At 38.1% G+C, this 24215-nt stretch overlaps 1 protein-coding gene across 4 annotated transcripts in view; it reads right to left on the reverse strand.

Moving 5' to 3' along the window:
• The window catches only part of unc-5 (netrin receptor unc-5), a 195076-nt gene that overhangs the window by 13294 nt on the left and 157567 nt on the right, over positions 1–24215 (reverse strand). For 3 of the 4 annotated variants that reach the window (XM_090159043.1, XM_090159044.1, XM_090159042.1), the window contains 2 exons: positions 23724–23888; positions 16373–16423 (listed from right to left, as the gene is read on the reverse strand). In XM_090159043.1, coding sequence (XP_090015169.1) covers positions 16373–16423; positions 23724–23888 — 216 coding nt within the window. The remainder of the gene's footprint in view (positions 1–16372; positions 16424–23723; positions 23889–24215) is intronic. The other variant, XM_090159045.1, reaches the window with a different exon arrangement.

Consider the following 24215-nt stretch of genomic DNA (forward strand, 5'->3'; position numbering starts at 1 on the left):
AATATCAATTAATCATAAAAAGTTCGATTAACTGTTTATTTATGGATATTATTCGCGACTATTATACGATTTAATATGCAACAAACAAGTTTTTAAACAAGATAGTTTTCGGATATGGATATAAAAGAATTGAACAGAAAATTTCTTATCCGAACGCCGAGCCCTATAGGGGAGTAGGAATACTGCTCGGCAGTCAATTAATTTTTATACATGAATAAAATAAGCTCGGCTATATTTAAATAATATTTATTTAAATAACCAATATATTGGTTATAGTTGAATAAAACTTGTAAAATGTTTAAATAATCGAAAGTGAATAAGCCTATTATTTAAATAAAACAAACAATAATTTAAATAAATACCACTTTTATTCAAATAAATGCTTGGTTGTGTAAAAAACATAATTAAATAAGTTAAAATGATATTATTTTTACCAACGTTTTTTAAATAAATCGGAAATTTTTTGGATAATGAATAAACAATTCCGAACACTAAGTAGGAAGCTTAGTGAGAATAGCCAGAGCTGAAAAAGATTTGGAAATAGATGGTCTCAAATCTATTACCTTAAATTAAGTAATAGTCACAAGAAATGATTAAATGTATGTGTTAATCTGTAAATTTCTTTAAGTAGATTTAGTTAAGCGTAGTTTGTAACCTAACAAAGTACCAAGACTTAAATAAAATCAAAATTTCTAATATTTTAAGTACCGTCCTCAATACCCTTTGGTCGTTTACTAATAAACAAATTTAATTAAACTTCATCCTAGTTCTTAATTTAAGACTTTCCATTAAAAGTTACTTTCTTGGCAATTAATAAGGATAACTTTAATACAGAATTTCAAAGTTTCTTTCTCATTTTATCGGAAAAGAAAAAAAATAATCGAAACGTTGAGAAAACAAAGCCAACTCTCGTTTATTGAACTCATTACAGCGTATAAATAGCGGGGGGACAGTGTCGCCATCTTTCTCCCCTTTTCCCCAATAAATCGGACCCTCTCTCCGTGTCTCTATTAACGCGTTCCGCTCCAATACGTTGGCCCTCATTGGCGGCAGCTTCCATCAATATTGGTTTGTTTTTGATGAGGCGAGTTAAGCGACTAAATAGGAGGTTTGGAAAAAAGTTCGATTTTCGGCCGGCGGACTCGCGACGGGGAAAAATTAGATATTGGAAAAATCGAGATGAGACTATTACGACGGGATAAAACCAAAGAAGGACTCGATAAGACGAGAAAGTCATCCTTTTAAAAATAGCTCCTTTTCTAAACAACGGAGTCTTTTGTACGTACCAGCAAAAGCTAATGAGATGGAAAACATTAGAGTTTTGTAGGAGGGGGGAGAGTGGGGAACACGACGCGCTGGCATTCGGCGGCCCCTGGCGGAGAGGCGAGGAAACAACTTTGCGGGTTGGGGCGTTTCGCCTCCTTCGATTCCCAGACATAATCAATAACAGATCTATTTCAAGCGTTCGCTCGAGGATACCCGCTTGTACCAGCCTCCCCAAAACCGGTGAAGGGTAAAGAAGACCCGGGTTTTTGGGGGGTTTGGGGGTGCGGATCGCGACTCGGTTCCGGAGGGGGCCACCCCCAATGTTTTAGTTTGCACGCGATTGTCGATGCGAAGGGCCGAAACGCTGTTTTTCTAAAAACAAACATCTCTCTCTTCTCATCGTACTAACCAACTATTCGGCTCACTTTTCCTAAAAGCTTTCGCTTTTAAGTTTTGTATGTTTAGCTTAACAATAGGACTTATTTGGTACTCGAAGGTTGAAGAAGATTTTAAAATTGCCACTGTAGATTGCTTCTAAAGAGACTGTTTTGGATATTTTAGGGTTTTGTTTACTCTGCCCTGTGTTTTTTTCTATTTCTTTTATCTTTGTTAGAATTCTTTATTTCTTTTGTTTGGAACCGGAAATAGGAAATAGTTTTTTTGTATAATTAGTACTAGAAGTGCCTAAGATATCTCTTTTGAAATTCTATACTGCTAATGTTATTCTTTGTAACATTGGCTCACTGGTTTTTCAAAAGACATTTAAGTAGAAAATATTTATTAAGTACAAAGCTGAGTTGGTGAAGATTAGTAATAATCAGCATAGAGTAACCCACTTACATAGAGTGGAAGGCTATCCGAAACTTGTTTACACTCTTCGTACGCAACGTCTTGTTTCCGAGGCGTGAAATAAACAAGTTAGCCTAAAGGTCATATACATTATCCGGATAAAAAAGTAGGTTTATACTCTAAAAAATGTAAAAACAACTGCATCGGACTATATTTATTCACGCCTCGTAAACAAGTTGGCCCGTTAGGATTCATGTTTCATGCGCTTCCACTAATACCCAAGGTACCACTTTAGACCTCCTATAAGTCATCGATCGATTTTTAATGCCTTTAAATCAGGTGACCGGGTTACAACGCGTAGGAGGGTGGTGGCAAGCTACGCGAGCCAACTATTACCGTTAACCTTAACAAGTTTTTATGGAAAGAGGAAACCGAATTGCTCGGGGGAAAACTCCTTAAACCAGTGGAGATAGAGCAAACTCAACGCGGAAGGAGTTGTTCCGAGTTTTCACCCAATGCCACAAGCTGGGATCGAACCCGGCTCCTCTTGCTGCGAACCGAACGTGCTAACCACTCCGCCACCCCTTCAGTTAAGGAACCTTAGTCATTCTCGAAACGAGTGTTCCGAATAAATAACTCTTTACCAGCTGGTAATAAGAATCCACTAATTCCTAATTTTATTAGCCACGAGCTCATTCGTGAAATTTAGCAGATTCAAGGTTTTTTCTCCAGTTTACGTTATTCTTATCGGCTGTCGTAAACAGACCTTTCCCAATTGACTGATTCAAGCTGTTCATTAAGTATATAAACAATTCTAACAAAATCAAATGGTGGATAAATATTTCTCTGTATATATTTCGTCGGAAGAATGGGGAATTACGATGAAAAAACCATCTTGGCCAAGTTGAAGTTGGTGCGGAAGAGATTTAGACTCCTCTCTGGCTAGGAGTGTTTGGAGGAAGATTGAATTTATTATTTTTATTCAATTCTTTATTCGAGTCGCTTTCCTGTTCCGGTTGGCGGAAATGAAAGAAAATATGTGGATCTCAAGAACAGAACCTTTTCCTTTTCAGCCCGTCCTATCCAGCCCGAGTCATTCGCACCTGACTAATGTAATTATCGGCGACGACTCGGAACCCTCCCGCTAAGCGATGCCACGCTACAAAGCGAAAATAAACCCCCGCGGCTTCGGCAACCCCGCTAACCACGGCTTCATTGAGACGGAGCAAACCGTTATTTCGTCGCGGGAAAATCAGCAATTGATACATCGCTCTCCGCGACTGGAAATTTTCACCGTTGTTTTGTTATTTCAATTCGACATATCCAAACCAGATGCTCATCAAACTTTATCTTCTCAGCTTGTAAACTATTCTTGGATCCCCGGAGAATCAAACTTGGAATCTAGCCTCCGGAAACTTTTAAAGTTTTGCTTCTATTTGGTAAAATTTTCTAGAAACGGCAGAAAGAAATATCTTTGATTATAATATTTTTCGGAATATTTGAAACTTGATTTCGGACAAGTAAAATCAAATTTGGAGCAGATGAAATCAAATTTGGAGCAGATGAAATCAAATTTGGAGCAGATGAAATCAAATTTGGAGCTAGGTGAAACCATATTTTGGACAGGTTAAACCATATTTCAGACTGTGAAACCATATTTCGGACTGTGAAACCATATTTCGGACTGTGAAACCATATTTCGGACTGTGAAACCATATTTCGGACTGTGAAACCATTTTTCTGACCGTGAAACCATATTTCGGACTGTGAAACCATATTTCGGACTGTGAAAACATATTTCGGACTGTGAAACCATTTTTCTGACCGTGAAACCATATTTCGGACTGTGAAACCATATTTCGGACTGTGAAACCATATTTCGGACTGTGAAAACATATTTCGGACCGTGAAACAATTTTACGGACCGTGAAACCATATTTCGGACCGTGAAACCATATTTCGGACTGTGAAACCATATTTCGGACTGTTAAACCATATTTTGAACCGGTGAAATCACATTTCGGAAAAGTTAAAACCACATTTCTTACAGGTGAAACCACCTTTCGAACAGGTGAAACTATATTTTGGACTCGTGGAATCCCATTTCGAACAAGTTCAACCACTTTTCGAACAGGTTAAACTATATTTGGACACTTTAAACCACATTTAGAACAGGTTAAACTATATTTTGGACACGTGGAACCACATTTCGAACACTTTAAACCATATTTAACACAGGTGAAACCACATTTACAACAGGTGAAACTCTACTTCGAACACGGGGAACCACATTTCGAACACGTTAAACCATATTTAAAACGCGTGAAAGTCTATTTCGGACACGTAAAACTCTACTTCGAACACGTGAAATCATATTTCAACCACGTCTATGTCAAATTTCGGACACCTGAATTTGCAACACATTTCAAATAATTAAATTTCTAACAAACTATGCTAAACCCGGCTTTAACTTCTGTTCTTAAAATAGTCGCGAATTGTACCGTGTGATATTCAGTTCACGCGCTCTCAACAGTCAAAATTCTAATTCAATACGCGCTTCAATAAATGCCGCTCTCTTTTTCTTTCCTTCCCTACGCGCATGCGTGAGTCACTGAATAAAATAGTCACGTGTTTATGTTTGTTTTATTTGTAAGTTGATAGACTGCGATTTTTTCTTTCGGGAGGCGCGTGTGAAATTGAACGAGCCCTTCTATATTGAAATATTAAGCAGCGCGCGCTTTAAAATATAATCCTTTTACAAGAAGGTCCTGGCTCTCTGTATTGGTACTTCTACGGAAATCGCTGAACAAGTTTTATTTAAGCGTCTATTCTGTTAAACAGAAACGATTGTCCTTCGAAAATTCGCGCGCGATAATCTGACGTGGATACGGCACAAATGGCGCTACCGGAGGGAATCGCTGGTGTCAGATAAGGCTATCATTCTGGCAAACCAGTAACTGCATCGGAATGGGACGACCCGGGAGAAGATGGGTGTTGTAGATAGTCTTCGGCGCTCGATTATACAACAGCGGACACCTCTAATGTTGTTATCCGTTCATTATAGCACTCGCGAACCCACCCCGCTGACCGGACACTAGCCGCCGAGGAGAACTTTCCAGCGCACCTATCAACGTCTGAAATGTCCGGTGAACAATGAGTCAATACAGTCCGTAATAATAGGCGTTGGGGGGTGGTTGTTCCACCCGTATTTAAGGTTGTTGAAAGATAAGGGGGAGTGAACTGGCGATGTCCAAATCGGAGATACGTTAAAAGCTACTCAGTGTCGTTGTCATCTCCCCGTCCGCTGTCCCGGTCTGCGAAGCGTATAATGGAAAGCTCGGCCTATTCAAGATCCGTCATTTAATGTCGTTAGAAAGGATATTAGTCCCCGCTTCGATTTCCATTTTGAGAAACGTGATAGCGTAAACATCGCGCGAACGCCGTAGACGCTGATAATTATAAATTAGCTAACGATACCGATAGGGGGAGCCACACCGCTAAATTAGGAAACGATAGGCCTTCGCCTTATAATAAGGCGCCAGCTCGTTCTCTCCCTAGTTTACTACAGCGCCCTCCGACGTGCGGGGAAGGCATTAACGCCCTTAATCGTAATTTACTCCCAAACTCGCCAGTCGCGAAGAAAATAATCATTTAGCGGCATCGATTAAGTTCCATTCCAACGAGCGACCTAATTCCTAATAATCCCTGCACCCAACCATTGCAATCTTTGTTTCGTCCGGATTAGGAATTTGGAATTTCGTCGATGGATTAAAACGTGATTTATTGAGAGCTTTCAATAACGTGACCCTCTGATGGGTACGGGTTTGTACGGAAGGTATCTGACTATTAGAGATATTTTGGAATTTACGGGAGCGGAAATGTTTGGGGTTTGGCCAGGGATTTAAAGATAACGACTAATATTGCGTACCAGTAATTTGGCTGAGATTGAAAGGCTATTGGTTTTGGGAATTAAAATTCAATAGGACTGTCATATGGTCATAATTTTCACCCTGAATACGCGATGAAATTCGCTCGTTAATATTTGATAGGGAGTTCATTTATTAATGGTAGGATCGACTCAAATTTGATTCGTTCTGTTTTGAATACTCTACGGGCTTATTTGGGTCACCCTAATTTTTCCTTTAGTTTAATTAATCAATGTTATTCGATACAAGGGCTAATAGTCGGTGATATTTTTATTTTTATTCCTTATTTAGATAACTAATTTTTTCATTAGTTGAATTAATAAATGTTATTCGATACTATTAATGTGGTTGAAATTTTTCGTTGAGAAACATTCGAGAAACTTCATTCATTGGTCAGTAGATGGCGTAAATTCTTTTCGTTCTATTATCATACACGCGGCAAAAACCTCACAACTTACGGACTTTGAACACAAGCTCGTGAATAAAAGTGTTATTTTACATAGAAAATTCAGTCCATGTTTTCTATATAGTTACTTATTCCCCTGTAGCACATGAAATCGTTTTAGGGTCGGGGAACGGTCGAAAAGTCGCTTGTATGTATATAGCTATATTTACGGTTTTATTTAGTCATTTTCAGTCACTTAAAATATCAAAAAGTAAGTCGTTTCGACGTAATTATACAGTACATTCTAAGTCGGGATGACGTCGTTTCGGAGTCGGTTCTTAGGTCTATTAAGAGTCGACGTTTTGTAGGCGGCCGACGGTCGGCCGACCCTTTTACCCATAGGACATTTCGACCGTAAATTCAAAGGTCGGCCGACTTTAGTGTTTAGTACCTTTTGCCGACGTCGGCCCGACTCTAATTTGCTACAGGGGTTATTATGAAAGATGGTGGTTCAAATAGATACTTTTAATTTTTATCTTTTGTTCGAAATTATTTATATTAGAAAAATAAGTTTATTATCAACTTGCTGAATATTTTTGCCTAATTGGTATCAAATGATACCTAGTATTACTTTAAGTTTCAGATTTCACTTTATCCTAAAGCTTTATTGAAATAATAAACCTTTGTTTTAAATCAAGCAATATGGGGTGTTTCAAAAGGTTATGCAAAAATTTGAAGGAGTTGTAGGGGGTGAGTTGAGAAGTATACCTGTTTTTTCCCATTTTCCTACGATGAGTTAAAAGATCGCCAGAGAGCTTTAAAGTGCGGCCTACTAGCCCCTGGAAGTAGCCTGCAACCAGCGCAAAACCAAGCAGCGGGGACTTTAAATACTGTTTAAGTTTACTTTTTTACGTTGGTTTCCCTCTTTTTGTTTACAAAGTCATTTTTAACCTATCACACGAACCCAAACCTTAATGTTCGCATTTCCCTGCTGCTTGGTTTTGCGTTTGTTGCAGCCTACTTCCAGCTGCTAAAAGGCCACACTTTGAAGCTCTCTGGCGCTCTTTTAACTCATCGTAGGAAAATGGGAACAAACAGGCATAATTCCCAACTAACCCCCCCCCCCTGCAACTCCTTCAAATCTTGCTTAACTTTTTGAAACACCCTGTAGAATTGACGTTCCCTTACTTTAAATTGAGGAGAGTACAGATATTCGTGTTTCAAAATGAGTTAATAAAATACGTGTATTTTAAAACTACCAATATAGAATTCGCGTTCCATTATGTCATATTTTAAATCGCGAATTACAGAAATTCGCGATTCAAAATGAGTAAATCTCGGATTTCGGTCCCTCATTCGAAATGTCACTTAAGAAGAATCCAGATTTATCAAGAATGAAGAGAGAGCAAAATGTTGGAAAGATAAATGGATAAGAGAATAAACGCGTCTCTCTCCGACTCACGGGTGGCCATACCGTCACCAGCGCTAATCCTACGAAAAAAATAACATTTCGTAAGCTAAAAAGTCGTAGAGAAAGACGAGAAGCCTTAGATCCGGCGGAATAGAAGTTTAAATACCCCCGGAGAGCCGCTAGCTCCCTCTAGCGCAAAAAGTCGACCCCTTCAAAATTCGTCAAAAGATATCGGGTTACCCTCTCAAAGACATTCCCTTAATCCTGGTGGCCGTAAATTTCACCAAAGAGATAAAAAATAAATGTTCCTTCGCTATCGCGTATTTTTTCCCTTCTCTAAGACTTAAGCTCGCTTTTAGTTAAAAGTTTACTCGTAAAAAAACGAATCGAGGACGTTTGCAACTTCTGATATCGGAATTTGATTGGATGGAAGTTGGCGTTTCGGAGTAGCGGTAGGGCTCGGAATATAAAACTAGCAAATAGCGAAGTTCCGTAATGACGAAGCCATTAAAAAGCGGAGAGCTCGTTTATCTTGGGCCAGAAACTGTCAAGATTCGAGAGGTTTCCCCTCAAGATTAAACGCGTTTAAAAATAGGGATGTTTCGCGCCCCTTTCAAACCGCTTCCTTGCTTACGCTTATCGCTCCAATTTGACAGAAATCGGAGCATTCTTCGGATTTTTGCCGTTATGTTCGGGCTGATTTTAATCACGGTAAATTGTTGGAATGCGAATATTTCGCGTTAGTCGGAATCTCAGATATTTTTCAAGCGTTGATAAACGCTTCAACTTTAACAGGGGTGTCTGAATGGGCGATATTTAGTAAATGTTGATCTCGACCTTCAAAATGAAGATCTTGACCTTCAAAATGAAGATCTCGACCTTCAAATTGATGATGATCTCGATCTTCAAAATGAAGATCTTGACCTTCAAAATGAAGATCTCGACCTTCAAATTGATGATGATCTCGATCTTCAAAATGATGATCTCGACCTTCAAAGTTATGATTTCAACATTCAAAACTATGATCTCAAACCTACAAAATTGTGAGCTAACCCTTCAAATTGATGATGATCTCGACCTTCAAAATGATGATATAACCTTTCAAATTGATGATGATCTCGACCTTCAAAATGATGATCTAACCCTTCGAATTGATGATGATCTCGACCTTCAAAATGATGATCTCGACCTTCAAAGTTATGATTTCAACATTCAAAATGATGATCTCAACCTTCAAAGTTATGATCTCAACATTCAAAATGATGATCTCGACCTTCAAAGTTATGATCTCAAACCTTCAAAATTGTGATGATCTCGACCTTCAAAATGATGATCTAACCCTTCAAATTGATGATGATCTCGATCTTCAAATTGATGATCTCAACCTTCAAAATGATGATCTCAACATTCAAAATGATGATCTCGACCTCCAAAATGATGATCTCGACCTTCAAAATGATGATCTCGACCTCCAAAATGATGATCTCAACATTCAAAATGATGATCTCGACCTCCAAAATGATGATCTCGACCTTCAAAATGATGATCTCGACCTTCAAAATTCTGATCTCAACCCTTCAAAATTGTGATCTCAAACCTTCAAAGTTGTGATCTCAAAAACTTGACCCCGTGAATGGTGATCTCAATCTCTACAATCTTTATCTCAAAAATGTACCAAATCTTACCATAAAAAAGTACCAGTATTAACATGGTTATCTCGATCTTCAAAAACACGTTCTTTGGGGTCGCAAAGTTTGGTCACCCCTGAACTGCATCATTTTCTGTCGAATTTCGATCGAAAAATTCAGTTGTCCCTTTTTCATCTTAAAGTGTTCATGGTATACAATAGACAATTTTAGCAATCCACGAAATTTTACAAAAACCAACTTCGTGAAAGCTCTTAGTACTTAAGTTCTAAATACCGTTTAACAAGTACCAGTTAGAACACGAAACATCGAAACACTTGAATTAATTCAATTTCAAACGAATAAATTGCGAATTTTACATTATGAAATGTTCCACGTAAGTGTCAGTTCGATATTTTGTACATGCAAAATGTGCACTGAGAGCCAGTTCAAGAATGACCACCGATTTTTGGTAGACTTAATAAGGCTTTTATCTCTTTGTCAAAGTGATCCGTATCGAAGTATATGACAATGTTTAGTATTTTAGAAGCGCTCAGTTCTTTGGGATTGTATCCCATTGGACCGAATCTCATTCGTCCTAGTGTACCATTGGACCGAAATCCAATCGACCGAAAACCACGTTTTGCGCGGTTTTCATTCAATAAAATGTTAGGGTTACATTTTTATATAAATATATAAAAGATACAATACATACAACTACTATAAATTCGGTCGTATGGGAAAACTCATACAAGTGAATTCCCATTCGGCCGAATCATACGATTTGGACAGATTTTAAACTATCCTAACCTAACCTTACCTTTAGAAGCTCAACCAGAACTATAGCCACACCCTATACTAACGTCTTTAGTGTTGGTTTGACTTATAATACGTGCAATGTATTATAAGTATTGGCGACTGACGGCGCCGCACACTCACTTCGCTCGAGCGCTGGAGGCGCGCAGCGCCACCCAAACCCCATTCTTGCTATCACGATAACTCAACCTAGAATTGTCCAATCCGATATTAATCCAACCTAACCTAACCCCACCTACCAAATCAGATATGACTTAATTCGGTTGAATGGTACCCCGTCAAATTCGTGCTATTTTTATATATATATTGGCTATATATTGATTCGGTCGAATTAGAATTCAGTTGTGGGATATAACCGTTCTTTGGATATGACGTCCACTCTACGTAGGTACCAGGAACTATTTCGACTAACTAAGACTCATGGATCATAATTATAGACCTATTTCCAATATGCTAGGAACCATTTAGAAAACTCAATTCGGAACAGTAAAGAAAAACGCAATTTCGTCGAACCAAATAAGACAAAAGCTTATCTCCAATTCACCCCACTTCCACATATCAATCATATTAAGAGAATAGTTAAAAGAGAGCCAGAGAGCTTCAAAGTGTGGTCTACTAGCCCCTGGAAGTAGGCTGCAAAAAGCTCAAAACCAAACAGCAGGGACTTTAAATGCTGTTTAAGTAACGTTTTTACGCTGGTTACCTCGATTTGTTTACAAAGTCCTTTTTAACCTATAATGTTCGCATTTCCCTGCCGCTTGGTTTTGCGCTTGTTGCAGCCTACTTCCAGTTGCTAAAAGGCCACACTTTGAAGCTCTCTGGCGCTCTTTTAACTCATCGTAGGAAAACGGGAACAAACAGGCATAATTCCCAACTAACCCCTACAACTCCTTAAAATTTTGCTAGTGATGTAATAATAAAATCGGTAAATTTACCATTAACTTTTTTATTTAATCTTATGGATCATAATGATAGACCTATTTCCAATATGCTAGGAACCATTTAGAAAACGCAATTCGGAACAGTAAAGAAAAACGCAATTTCGTCGAACCAAATAAGACAAAAGCTTATCTCCAATTCACCCCACTTCCACATATCAATCATATTAAGAGAATAGGCAGACGAAGATGAAAAAGATCCTCTTTATCTCACGTCCGCCGTTTCATTCATCCCGCAAAGAGCGTCCTGCTCGACAGTTTCCATTCCTCGTCTAGCGCGTCGCGACTCTCCGAATAAACAACTGTTTAATCGCGCCAATCGATTTGATAAGAGTCATACCAGAGGAAGCCTAAGGTTTTTAGGTTCTCCCTGGGTCTGAAAGTGACGTCCCGGCGGACCAGCGCGCCTGGTACCGAAATAAAAGAAGACTGACGTCTAACCGGGATAAGCTAAACGAGAGATAGAAAGTTATATCGACTCCGGCCCCTTATTACGAGATACTTCCGCCCCCAATTCGACCACCCTCGCTTCGCCGTTATACAATGTAGTGTCCTAGACGACCGATCCACCGATATCAGTGACGGAATTTCGCTCTCTGAGTCATAGTCCGCGCGCCATTAGGCCTCGTACTGATGTCTTCGTCTCCGTCAGCGCGCTCCATCCCAACAATTTCTGATGCCCCGCTTTGGAAAGGGTCCGCTCGTCTTTTGACTGTCGGAATTTGGCTTCCTGATGGATGAGTTTTCCGTCAGTTTCTGGTGGTACTCTCTTCTCTCCCCGCTAAGTTACATCCGCGTCCCTCTTTTACATCTCACTCTCCATCCTCCCGATCTCTCCATCCTCCCATTCCTCCGCATCCGATCTCTCTCCCCAGCCTCATCCGCGCACCCACTCTCCCCAAGTTTTTCCGTTTCTTTTGTGTCGGGACTTCCACCCTCTTTTCTTAACGCGCCAGAAATTATTGGTGGCGGTGGCGCGGGAGAAGGTGGTACGGGGGAAGGTGGTATACCATTTTTATCGGGCTGGAGCACAAAGCGGGCCATTCCCTCCCACGCACCTAAAGTCAGCTCAGTTGACGGACGATATTGAAGAAAAGCTAAAAGCTTTCGCGAGAAAATTCAGCCATTTCTGATAAATATGTATTTCGGTGAATGCTTTTTAAAATATGGCGATTTAAGAATAAACGTTTCTAGGAACGTCTTAGCGTGCAAATTCAGAGCTAAAGAGTAGGACTTTCCCATGTGGGGCAATGACCAGCTCAAATATTTTGTCAGCAGATGGTAGCCTAAGATTATAATAATAATCAGCTAGGCTAATACCAAAGGCACCACCTTACGCCTAAGTCATAAAGTTTCTTTTAAAGCCATTAATTTAGGTGGCCGGGTTACAACGCGTAGGAGGGTGGTGGAAAGCCCTGCAAGCCACGTGAGCCAACAGCGCCCTACACTCACTATTACCGTTAACCTCAACAAGTTTTTATGGAAGGGGAATCCAAAGACCTCGGTAGGAAAGCCCCTTAAATCAGTGGAGAGAGAACTTGCAAATTAATTATGGTATTCGATTTCAAAGAAATTAGTGATTCCTTTAATTTTCCATGCGAAATGCATCGAATAACATTTTCTTCTTCGTCAAGAGATTTTATCGTGATTACATTAGGACTAAAATAAATTGTCCGGGTTTACATTTATATAGATTAAAGTGAGATTGTTTAAGTCAAAATTTAAATTGTTTAAATCTAGAAACTGTTCAAACGAAAAGAAAAATAAATAAATTGTCATGGAAAATGAATCAATGGAAATAAATAAATTGTCATGGAAAATGAATCAATGAAAATAAATAAATTGTCATGGAAAATGAATCAATGAAAATAAATAAATTGTCATGGAAAATGAATCAAAGAAAATAAATAAATTGTCATGGAATACTAATCAATCGTCATTGTAAATTAATATTAGATAATTTATTAATCATCATGCAATATTAATAAATTGTCATGAAAAAATAAATTGTAATGCAAAATTAATAAGTCGTCATGCAAAATTAATAAGTCGTCATGTAAATTTAATAAGTCGTCATGGAAAATTAATAAGTCATGGAAATTAAGAAGTCGTCAGGCAAAATTAATAAGTCGTCATGCAAAATTAATAAGTCGTCATGCAAAATTAATAAGTCGTCATGCAAAATTAATAAGTCGTCATGCAAAATTAATAAGTCGTCATGCAAAATTAATAAGTCGTCATGCAAAATTAATAAACAGTCATAGGAATTAATGAATAGTCATGGAAAATGAATGAATCGTAATGGAAAACTATTAAACAGTCATGGGAATTAATGAACGTTCATAGATAAGGAATGAATCGTCATAATCTAATAAGTTGTCATGGAAAATTAATGAATCATCATGTAAAATTAGTTAAACGTCATGCAATATTATGAATCGTCACAATATTATGTGTAAATATTTCATAAAAAATACGGAGACACCTTGCGTTGAACATGGGCATAAAGCGACCATCGGATGAGATACAAGTTACAGATGGCCTACCATTAATTGCCCGACGAAAAAGATGCGGATAACGTTAGTAAAACATCGTGGGATAAAGTAAAGCCGATTCTTTGATTGGGTCACTTAACGAGCATCAAAAGCCATTCGCGACAACAAAGTTTCGGGGAAACGGGCGTCGTAAAAAGCCCCAAAACAAATGGAAAAAGAAACGAGCCATATTTTCGGCGGGACTAACCCTTTCTCAATTTGGAACTGGAAACTGGAAAAAGGTTTCGAGAGACAAAAACAGAACGAAAACGTCCAGACGAATTGAAGTGGAGATAAAATTCTCCTGGAAGGAGAGCGCTGTAAAACGTTACGGGATTTTTCCGTAATGAAACTAGCTTTTATCGCGACTAGGAGGCCTTCGCTAAGCTGCAAATGGCTTTTGAGGAGGACTTCTCCGGGATGAGGAAGATGCTGCGGATGGAGAAAGGGAGCCACGGAAAAGGAAAAATAGGGAGCGGTCTTTTGTATAGTTTGCGGGGGTCGAAAGTAACCATCTCCCCTCCTAAACGTATTTCGTACACTATATTTGAAGTACACAGACTGTACGGAGTGAAAAGCTTCGACTGAAGCGCGCGGTAATAGTGGAAGGAAGCAGCATCTGCGATCCTATATAGTCGGGTTGAAATAGGAACGGGTATTCGATGGTTTTCCATATTTCCTTCACCCATTTCGTTGTCGTCTTCTCCGTCAGGGGGCGCAAAGACAATAAAAGTGGCGATTTCTAAGTGGGCTTCAGTCAAGTAGAGAGAGGGATTTTTTTAAGACGATGATGGGGACATCGGTACAAGGGCTCTTTGCCTGAATTGCAGCGACACAACTGTCTATAAAAAATATCTCTCTTTTGGAAGTCGCTGACTCAGAGATCTGTCTGAAGGATGGCTCAGATATACGACGATACTCGGATGAATAAAACTCTTAGACGCGCCCGGGGTTACCATAGTTTTAGAGCCTCTCTTTGCTCCTCCTCAACTCTCGAGACTCTTTTACATATTTTTCTTTATCTCCCTCTAAAACTCTTCACCGCTTGGAGAGCTTTTCAAAATGATTCAAAAAGGTCTACTTATACGAAGAGGTCTCCGGTTTTCGGTGATTTTCAACTCTTAAGTGTACGCTGTCTGCTTTAATTATTTGAATATTTAGTCTTAGGGTAGATGAAGTGTAAGTTGCAGATATATTTTTCAGGGTTCATTCCACTATTAGCTATGATAAAAGGTTCAAATAGTTTCAATTTTTTAAGTGAAAATCAAAGATTTATTTCACTAAATATCGTTTTTGTTTTTAAATGAATAAAGATAGTAATAACCCCGAATTTCCCATCTGGAGTCGTAACCTTTAATGTTTCACTTACAAATTGATATCTTTGCCATAATTATTGAATATTTAGTTTTAGAGTGTAAGTTGCGGCTATTCCACTATTTGCAAAGCAAATTCCCTCATATTTCCCTCATTTTTTCAAGTGCAAGAGTGCCTAATTTTTTAAGATAACTAAGCATTTATCTTATTATTTAATTATCCCTGCCATTGCTACGTATCCAATCTTTTCACGAAGAGGTATGGGACACATTTAAACTAAATTAGTTTCATATTATTATTATGTATAAGAAAAACTTAATTAAATTTGTACTCTTTATGGCAAACTACTTATAAATTTCTTCGACCTTGGAAACAAAACCAGGTAACTCAAAAAATTCGCTTAGTCTAAAAATTAATTGAAATTAACACGTTTGCGATTCGCTACCTTATTTTCAAAATCAGGTAACTCGAAAAATTCGTTTTCGAAAAATTAATTTTTGATAAAATTCCTCTTGAATTTATTAAGTTAATATACAAGATGATAAAAATGTGTTCAAATTTAAATGTAATACTTAAAATATATTTAATATATCGGGAGGACTGTGTGTACTTAAATATCCGCGACAACTTGTTTCTTTGATAGTATAACTAACACCAAAAGTGTGACAATCCCCGTACTTTCGTATGCTAAAAGTTTAATGAATGCTCGACTCGAGATCGACCAAATAAAATACTTTTTATTGTCGCCTTTCTGAATCTTTTTTTAGTCTATGGTATTTTATCGTAGGTAGATGGCGATAGCATCTCCACAGAACGACGAAATATCAAAAAATATACTAACTTTGACCAGTGCTACTTAGTTCCTCCGTTCCTCACTACGAGGCGTTATTTGTTGGTTTTAACTTCCTTCCCTCCCCAAGGCATACTTTCCCTTCTCTCCCCCCCCCCAAACTTGTATTTCGCTAGTAGCATTCATTAAGAAATAGGTCCGATTGACACACTTTTGGAATTATGTCACTTTTGCTAACACTAGATGCCACCAAAAAGATTGACAAACGTCAATTTCAACAAAATTGTAATATTTAGTCGTACTTTAAAAGTCAAATTAATTCTCTCAAAGAAATCGTACTTTTCAGCAGTTTGAAATTACTTATAAAACGCTAAACGATCACAAACTTAACGTAAGAAAAATGGGATGTAGAGCCGCAAAACCTCACTTCGTTGCCCATCAGAATATGCCATCAACATCCGCTTAAACCCCCCTGAACAACCGTTAGTAAGAAAACGCAAATTACGGTTTGGCATGCATTGCCGTCTCCTCTAAGAAAAGAAATAAGAAAAATGGTATATAAGAAAAGTTGCAAATACCTTCTTCAGCTGGACTGTTTCCGTAAGACTCCACGTTATTATCCCTCGAAGCTGCAAAAACAAAACGAAAGAAAAAATACTTTAGTACAGCTATAAATCGTTATTGTTTAGGCCATTCCCCGAAACAATGTAACAACCATTCGAGCCAAATGATTCACGCAAAATATCGCATTTTCTTCGACGGACGCCGATTTCTATTCGTTTCCTTTGGCTTAAAATGAAAAATAGTTTTTCACCCCATTCCCACGAAGGATTCAAAAACGGCATTGACTCTAATGGTAGGGATGTTTCAGCTCCTACGCGCGAAGACTGAACCTGTCTTTATGACTACGACCACGCTGTCAAATCGTCGCAAAACTGACTATAATGCCGGGGTTAAAGCCTTTATGCTCTCGTGTTATAGTCTTAGAAAAGAATATTTCTGTTTTTAGCCTGACCCGATTTCTTCAGTGAAAGTGGAAAGCTATTATATTTATGCCTGGTAATATAATCGAGTGGATTTTTATTCTGTAAGGTAAAACGTTTTTTTTTAATTTACAGTGATAAATTAAGAAAAGGTAAATTTAAATCAACTTTAGAAACAAATTCAATTATTTAAAATATTAGCACGCCAGCGTCACAGGTGGATTTCCTTAGAACTAAGTTATCTACTTACTCTAAAAGGTCACTCTTGTTAAGATTTAAATTTAGGCCTTTGAAATATTGTCCATAAATATAGCTTCGTCGTTACACCTGATTATGGCCGCCTCCATGCGCTCGTTCAGCGTGCAAACTTGCAGTAAATCTAACACAAACGGCGCACCCGTCACTCGTAACAGGCTCTGATCAACTGCCCATTGAGCTTTGGACGACAGATTAAACCATTAGAATTTTCATCAATTGAAAAATATACATTTCTCACTCATACTACGCCACTAAAAACAGTGCCCTACTAGTGCCATACTCAAATTATAAGGCTGGTTACGGCTCTGAGTAAATAACCACATAAGTAGTATTTTATAGAAAGGTCTATTTGAATTGCAATCGCCTTTTACGTTTTCAGTAACAGAAATACGTTCTTGGAAATAGGAGTGAGGTGACTATTATATAGATGTCCATCTTGTTTGCAGGATGTGTCTTATGGAGAGGCGTGGCAAGCTTGGAAAGGATGAAGTTAGGATGAGCTAAAGAGGGCGAATAGAGGTCATTTTTTCCCTTTGACCAATCTGTCTAATCTGACCAGATGGGTCAGTTCTCAGGCTTCATTCCAAAGGGATCCACAATCTGCCGCTCCATCTAAGGATGGGAGTTCCCCCACCCCATCACTTTTCTCTCTTGTTTTTATACATGGGGATAAAATGTGGGGCTTATACCCCCTGAGGAACTGCAGCCTTACGTAATGGGTTTCAATGTTTTGAGGGGGAGACAGAAATGAAAAAACCTTTTTATTTTTAAAAATGTATGCCATATTTCATAGGTTTTTTGGTTGTATAGCCTTCGAAGTTATTGAATTATGTTCATTTTCCTAAAAGGATATTCTCGACCCCCCCCCCCTCCCCCCCCCCAAATTTTGCGGTTTCATTGTTATAAAAAAATATAATGGAAAAACTTGGATTTAGTTTCAAGAGGTATTTTAGCGAAAGGATATCTTTTATTTTGAAGATTGGTTTTTGGTATATTACGTTGCGTGGGTTCAGCACATCAAATTGAGAACAAAAAATGACATGTTATACTCAGTGGCAATTGTATTTACAAAAACCCAATTAAAATTCAAATATTAAGGAAAATATGTTTTTGCTCTTGAAATGAGATTCTTAGACAATTTATTTAAAATAAGTAATTTAAATAAGAAAACGTGACTAAATGTCTTTCTAGAAGTAGCATTAATATTAATATTGTTAATATTTCTTATACTCTTCTCTAAATTCCAAGTGGCATGGTCACTATCATGTTTATTAGGATACCCTCAAAAGATTAAATAAGAGTAAATCATGATTAAAATGATAAAATCGCGATTAAAATTATCAAATTACTATAAACAGGATTAAATTACTATTAACAGGATTAAATTACTATTAATAGGACTAAATAACGATTAATTGTATTAAATAACGATTAATTGTATTAAATCACAATTAATTGTATTAAATCACAATTAATTGTATTAAATCACAATTAATTGTATTAAATCACAATTAATTGTATTAAATCACAATTAATTGTATTAAATCACAATTAATTGTATTAAATCACAATTAATTGTATTAAATCACAATTAATTGTATTAAATAACGATTAATGGGATTAAATGTTGATCTAATGATTAAATAACAACTAAAAGTTTAAATCGTGATTGAAATGAATAAATCGTGATGGAAATAAATAAATTGAAATCGAAATGATTAAATGAGTAACTCTTTACATCGATTAAATCGTGATTGAAATTATTAAATCGTGATAAAACTTATCAAATCGTGATTAAGATGATCAAATCTTGATTAAAATTATTTAATTTTATTTCATCCTAAAGTAGTGTTGTAAGTCAGAAAATTTCCCGCTCGGAAAATTTTCCGGAAAATTACCGAGGCCTTTTTTCCGGACAATTTTCCGTACTTTTCCGAAAAATATTAAAAACGTTTTCATTCCATGATTTGTCTAATATATTGTTTGCAAATTTAAATAAAGCGGCATTTTCACCTCTTTTTTTCTAATCTAAAAGTAAAACTAAACCTATAGACTAGTTTAAACTGGTTGAAATGTAACACTATTAATGTTTTGAAGTATGTTTACTGATATTAGTCATTTTAAATCGATAAAAAGTTTAAAACATTAAAAACCCTTGAAAAGTAATTTATGTTTAAATTTTTTATTTTTCCGATTTGCGGAAAATTTTCCGCAATTCGGAAAATTTTCCGGAAAATTTTCTGGAAATTTTTCCGCATTTTATTTTTCCGGAAAATTAACAACCTAGCATAGTGACAATATTTTGATAATATAGACTACAAATCGCTACTGCTTCTGAGTAAACGATGATTTAAAAAAAAATTAATTGATAAATTTATAAGATTTCACACTTTACTTTTACTTTTAAGAATTTCATCTAATTCGGGAAAGAAAAGTTATAGTATGATGACTACAGGAAGGACGGATACGTAGCTATGTAAACTTTGAGAAATAACGTCCATTAATGTATAATAGTTCAATTTTGCTTTGTAAACTTTTAAACCACGCAACCATCCTGGTGGAATTCGCGTATCTCGCATATTATTACGCAAATATATATATATATATATATATTTTCAAACTAGAATTTATTCTGTTGAAATTCAGCTCGCTATCAAGTACATCTGTTGGTACACAGCCTCAAAATCTAGGCGAAATATTTCTTAATATCTTTCCAGTTTGTTTGTTCAGTGGGGAAAACAGGATTTAAATATAAAATGCCCCGGGTAACGGGTGCAAAACAAATTTCGGTCCAAAATGTTTTTTGGTAAACATAATATATTCTCAACCCCCTCCCTCCCTTTCCCCGCGCTTTTCCTTTGTGTAAAAAATGTATTCTCGGGAATACTGATAACGTTAGTTTTATTTTCTTTGCATAATATAAAAAGAGTTTTTGAAGCAGAAACTAAGGCGCCTATCTTTCGGGCCGAACAAAGTGAGTCGCAACTCTTCCGGCCCAGGCCTGAAAAGGGACCTGGATAGGGATTAGTCCTAGTATAGAGAATATATATACGAGACACATTCCCTGGGACCTCATTGAATTAAACCAGCGGTAAAAAGGACAGAGGTTAGCGAACCAAAAATTAGAATTTAAAATTTCTTTATTCTTATTTCTTCGCTATTTTCGTCGTTACCCGGTGGATGGCGTCACTGGAGATGGTTTTTTCCCTCGAAAACGTTACTGTATCATTTCTTCCATCAACGAAAGAGCTCAGCCGCCCCTGTACGCGCGATTCTTGACAAGAATTTCAAGCCCACCGCGCATGGTTGCTTTCCTGAGATGGTAGCGGAAACTCTGGGTCCCAGATTACGATGGCAAACGTCACCGAGGAAGAACCCGTTAGACATTTTCTCGCAATCCAACATACCCCAAAAATAAAATGAAAGGAACAACATTGCTAGGGTGTCTTTTTCCTGTCCGAGTATTCGAGACTAGCTGACAGTTCCCCGTTGTTTGTCTTTTAAAAAAAGACAAACGTTCGTCGCGTCTTCGTTACGCCAACATTTTCTCGTTTGATTACGGGCGCGGGGAGATTCTCGAAGCGTTCCGGAGTGGCGATTCTCGTCTAAGTTCGTTTCCACTGTCGTATTTCAAATTACGGAATCGTCCCCACCCTCTGTCGAGAAACTTTTATACAAACTTAAATATCATCCGTTGAATAAACATAGCGGAATATGAGACGACGTAAAAAAATTCCTGACAATATTATCTACGATAATGGGTCGCGAGGCGGCCAGATGGCGCTAAACGCGACAAAAGGGAAGTTGGAAAAGAAATAGACGCGTTAAGAGGCTACATTCCGTCCCCGCCTTCTTGATAAAGTGTGTCGTTGGAATATCGTCCCGTAGGGGTCACCAGCGTCGACAAAAAATGAACGACGGCGCCATCTAGCGTCCGGGAGTACGAAGAGCGAAATTTATCGTCGCTCCGTAAAGAAAACGAACAATTTTCGCGTCTACGCGTTATTTAGTGATAAATTCTGAAGCGTATTAAACGGGAGAAGCTTCTCGGAGTGACGCTAGCTTATATTATTCGTCGGGACATTCCGCTCTCGACCCGCGGAATTCCCCTCTCCCCCTGGTGGCTTCCTCGGTTATGACCCGTCTCGTCCGACCCTCGGGGGATAGTTTAACATCCTAAAAACGACAGCCGGTCGAGCGAGACGTCCCCTACAATTACTAAACGTCCTAGGCTCGCAGCTGGTGGAGTAGGTCGGGACACGTGGTACGAACTAGCTTCCTTTCCAGGAGCCGAGGGCACCCGTAACCCTTGGATCCTTTCCCCGACGCGGGACGATGATAAGATCCTATTTTAGTTCCGCTCAGAGACCAGCCGAGGAAGATACGTCCAAATGGGGTTTCGGAAGAGTCCCGCGTCATTAGAGACGCTGTTTACTTAAGTTTATTACCAGGAACAACCCCGAGTTCTCGTCTACCCCATCAATATTTCTTCCTCTCCGTAATTGGATCACGCCCAAAGCTGGCAGCGAAACCGCGGCTTTCTTAGGGTCTCAACGACAGACACTATCCACGCTAATACCCCCGCGCCGTGATTAAGCTTCGACGAGATTTCTTTTAAAGCCAGCAGTCAGATTTGGCGGTGGTAAGACTAGAATGTCAACTCCGTATAATTAGACAGGGAATAGGCCTTTGTTAAGGGTTGGAAATAATGGCGCGGTCTCGTTATTGTTCGAGTTGGAGAAAAGGAAACGCGTTACTGGCGCTTAGGTGTCACTCCAAGGAAGAGATCTCTGGAGTAAAGGAGGAGATCTCTCTGGAGTAGAGAATAAAGGAATGGGTGACATGTGGTCCGGATCTCACGGGGCTCGGCGGTTTCTTAAAATAATACCCCCGGGGCGATTGATTTGATGGAATTGACGTGAAAAATTGTTTCCTTCCAACATCCTAAATCCCTCTTCACTCGATCTCTCTTCTCCTGGATTGGTTACTGGTTAAGGAGGATTTCGACACTGCACGCTATACAGGAAAAGATTGCCAAAAACTACACCTAAAACTAAACATAGATTTATTTATTGAACAGTGTAATTTATCTAGGAAAAATTTATTTATATTTTTGACTATGTTGAAACGATCCCCAGGCACGAGTAGGGGGTTAGGAAAAACAGTACCAGCGAGAGCTTCAATATCGTTTGAAGACGTAAAGTTTAGGAAACTAATGATAAACCAGCCTAATTAAATATGTTTAGGGGGAAGGAATTTACTTTTCGAACATGAGGGCTATTGACTTCAGAGTTTGACTTGTAATTTCATTTTGACTCTTAAGCGCTCGATTTTCGTCCGTTATAGTAGACGCTTAGTGTTTAAAACGACGCATTGTTAACTGAAAAGACTAATTAGAAAAGCGCAAAAAGATAATAATATTTTCAAACTGATACGTTTTAATATCTTTAAGAGTAATAACGATATATTATATTAATGTACACACATTTTCAGTATTCCTTCTGTACATTTCCAATTTGAGCTTTTGAAGTCAAAATGGAAGCTAACTGCACGAGTCTATATAACAAGCTTTTAAAAGCTTTACTCTTATAGATTCAAGCGCAATTTCAATTACCAAATTTATTAAACTTTCGGGCTCTTTCGAAAGGTTGTAAGACGAACCTTTTTGGGATTTATCGGAAACGTTGTCAAAGAAATAAATAAAACGCATTGCTGCTAAAGAGAATTCGACGGAGTGGGGTTTAAATTGAGCCATTTAAGCCTTCAAATATACAGGGCGTTTCAAAAAGTTATGCTAAAATTTTAAGGAGTTGTAGGGGTGAGTTGAGAAGTACGCCTGTTTTTCCCCCATTTTCCTACGATGAGTTAAAAGAGCACCAGAGAGCTTCAAAAAGTGGCCTACTAGTCCCTTCAAGCAGGATTTGTTTACAAGTCCTTTTTTACCTATCACACGAACCCAAACTTTAAGTTTCTCGTTTCCCTGCAGCTTGGTTTCGCGCTTGTTGCAACCTACTGAAGCTCTCTGGTGCTCTTTAAACTCATCGTAGGAAAATGGGAAAAAAACAGGCATACTTCTCAACTCATCCCCTACAACTCCTTCAAATTTTTGCATAACCCTTTGAAACACCCTGTATAAGTTATATTGGCACGAAAAACGAAGATATATTCGGCCAATCCCGTTGTAATACTTTACACCGACAGCAAATAACTCTTGTCAATGCTAAGCAACTCATTATCTCGCTCCCCTTTCGAAACAAAAGAATATTTTGTTAGAAGCGCGTTCGCTTTTATTTATAGGGACGTCTCTTATATTTCATTATTATTGGGAGCAATAATTCAAAGGAAATTTGCGAAAGGGGTCGTTCAAATATCAAAAGGCGAAAGGGGCCAAGACGTCGTTGGCGAAGAGAGGGAATGACCCTTTGGAGAATTCCGAGCCCCGCTGATGGTTTGATCTGCCTTTGAATACCCGATCGTAAATTGATGAACTGGGCTGAATTAAAGCGTTTTGAAAATTGATGATCGGAACTTCTAAAGCCGTCGCCGCCTGTCGATAATATTATAAATGCTCCGCGTCTCGCGTCGTTTCTATACGCCTAATCCGTATCGGTGAGGGAGTGGGGATTACTAAGGCAAGGAGTTACGTTAGACCGGAGCTTTTTCCTTAGATAGTTAATATTTGATTTACCTCTGCACATTCCTCCCGTACAGTTGGTGGTCGTCAGGTCCTTGCCGCCGCAGTATCGGCCTCCGTTGGAAGGTGGAGGGTTGGTGCAGGTTCTCCGACGGTTGTGACGACAATCCGGGCTGCACGTGGACCACGATGACCATGACGTCCAGCGTCCATCCACTGCTACGAAAAAAACGATACACGGGTTAAAATGATAATTCTTTAAATAATGGTAAATTGGAAAGTACCGTAACATTCAAGAACAAGATGGAAATATTTGAAATAAATGCTGCGATTAAATTTGCATTATATAATTAAGAAACCTTGATAACAGAAGCACATGGCTAGTCAATTTATCATTTAAGAAAGCCGGCCGTTTATTCATTTACATAATAAAATAAACCGTTCACAGGAACAAGAACCTAGTAGACTAGATTTAAATTCACAATTCAAATTCAAATTGAAACAGTAACTTTATCTAATAACCAATCCACAATATGGATAGATAAT

This window comes from Leiobunum rupestre, chromosome 9, assembly GCF_980474605.1.
Source record: "Leiobunum rupestre chromosome 9, qqLeiRupe1.1.hap1, whole genome shotgun sequence".
Classification (NCBI taxonomy): domain Eukaryota; kingdom Metazoa; phylum Arthropoda; class Arachnida; order Opiliones; family Sclerosomatidae; genus Leiobunum; species Leiobunum rupestre.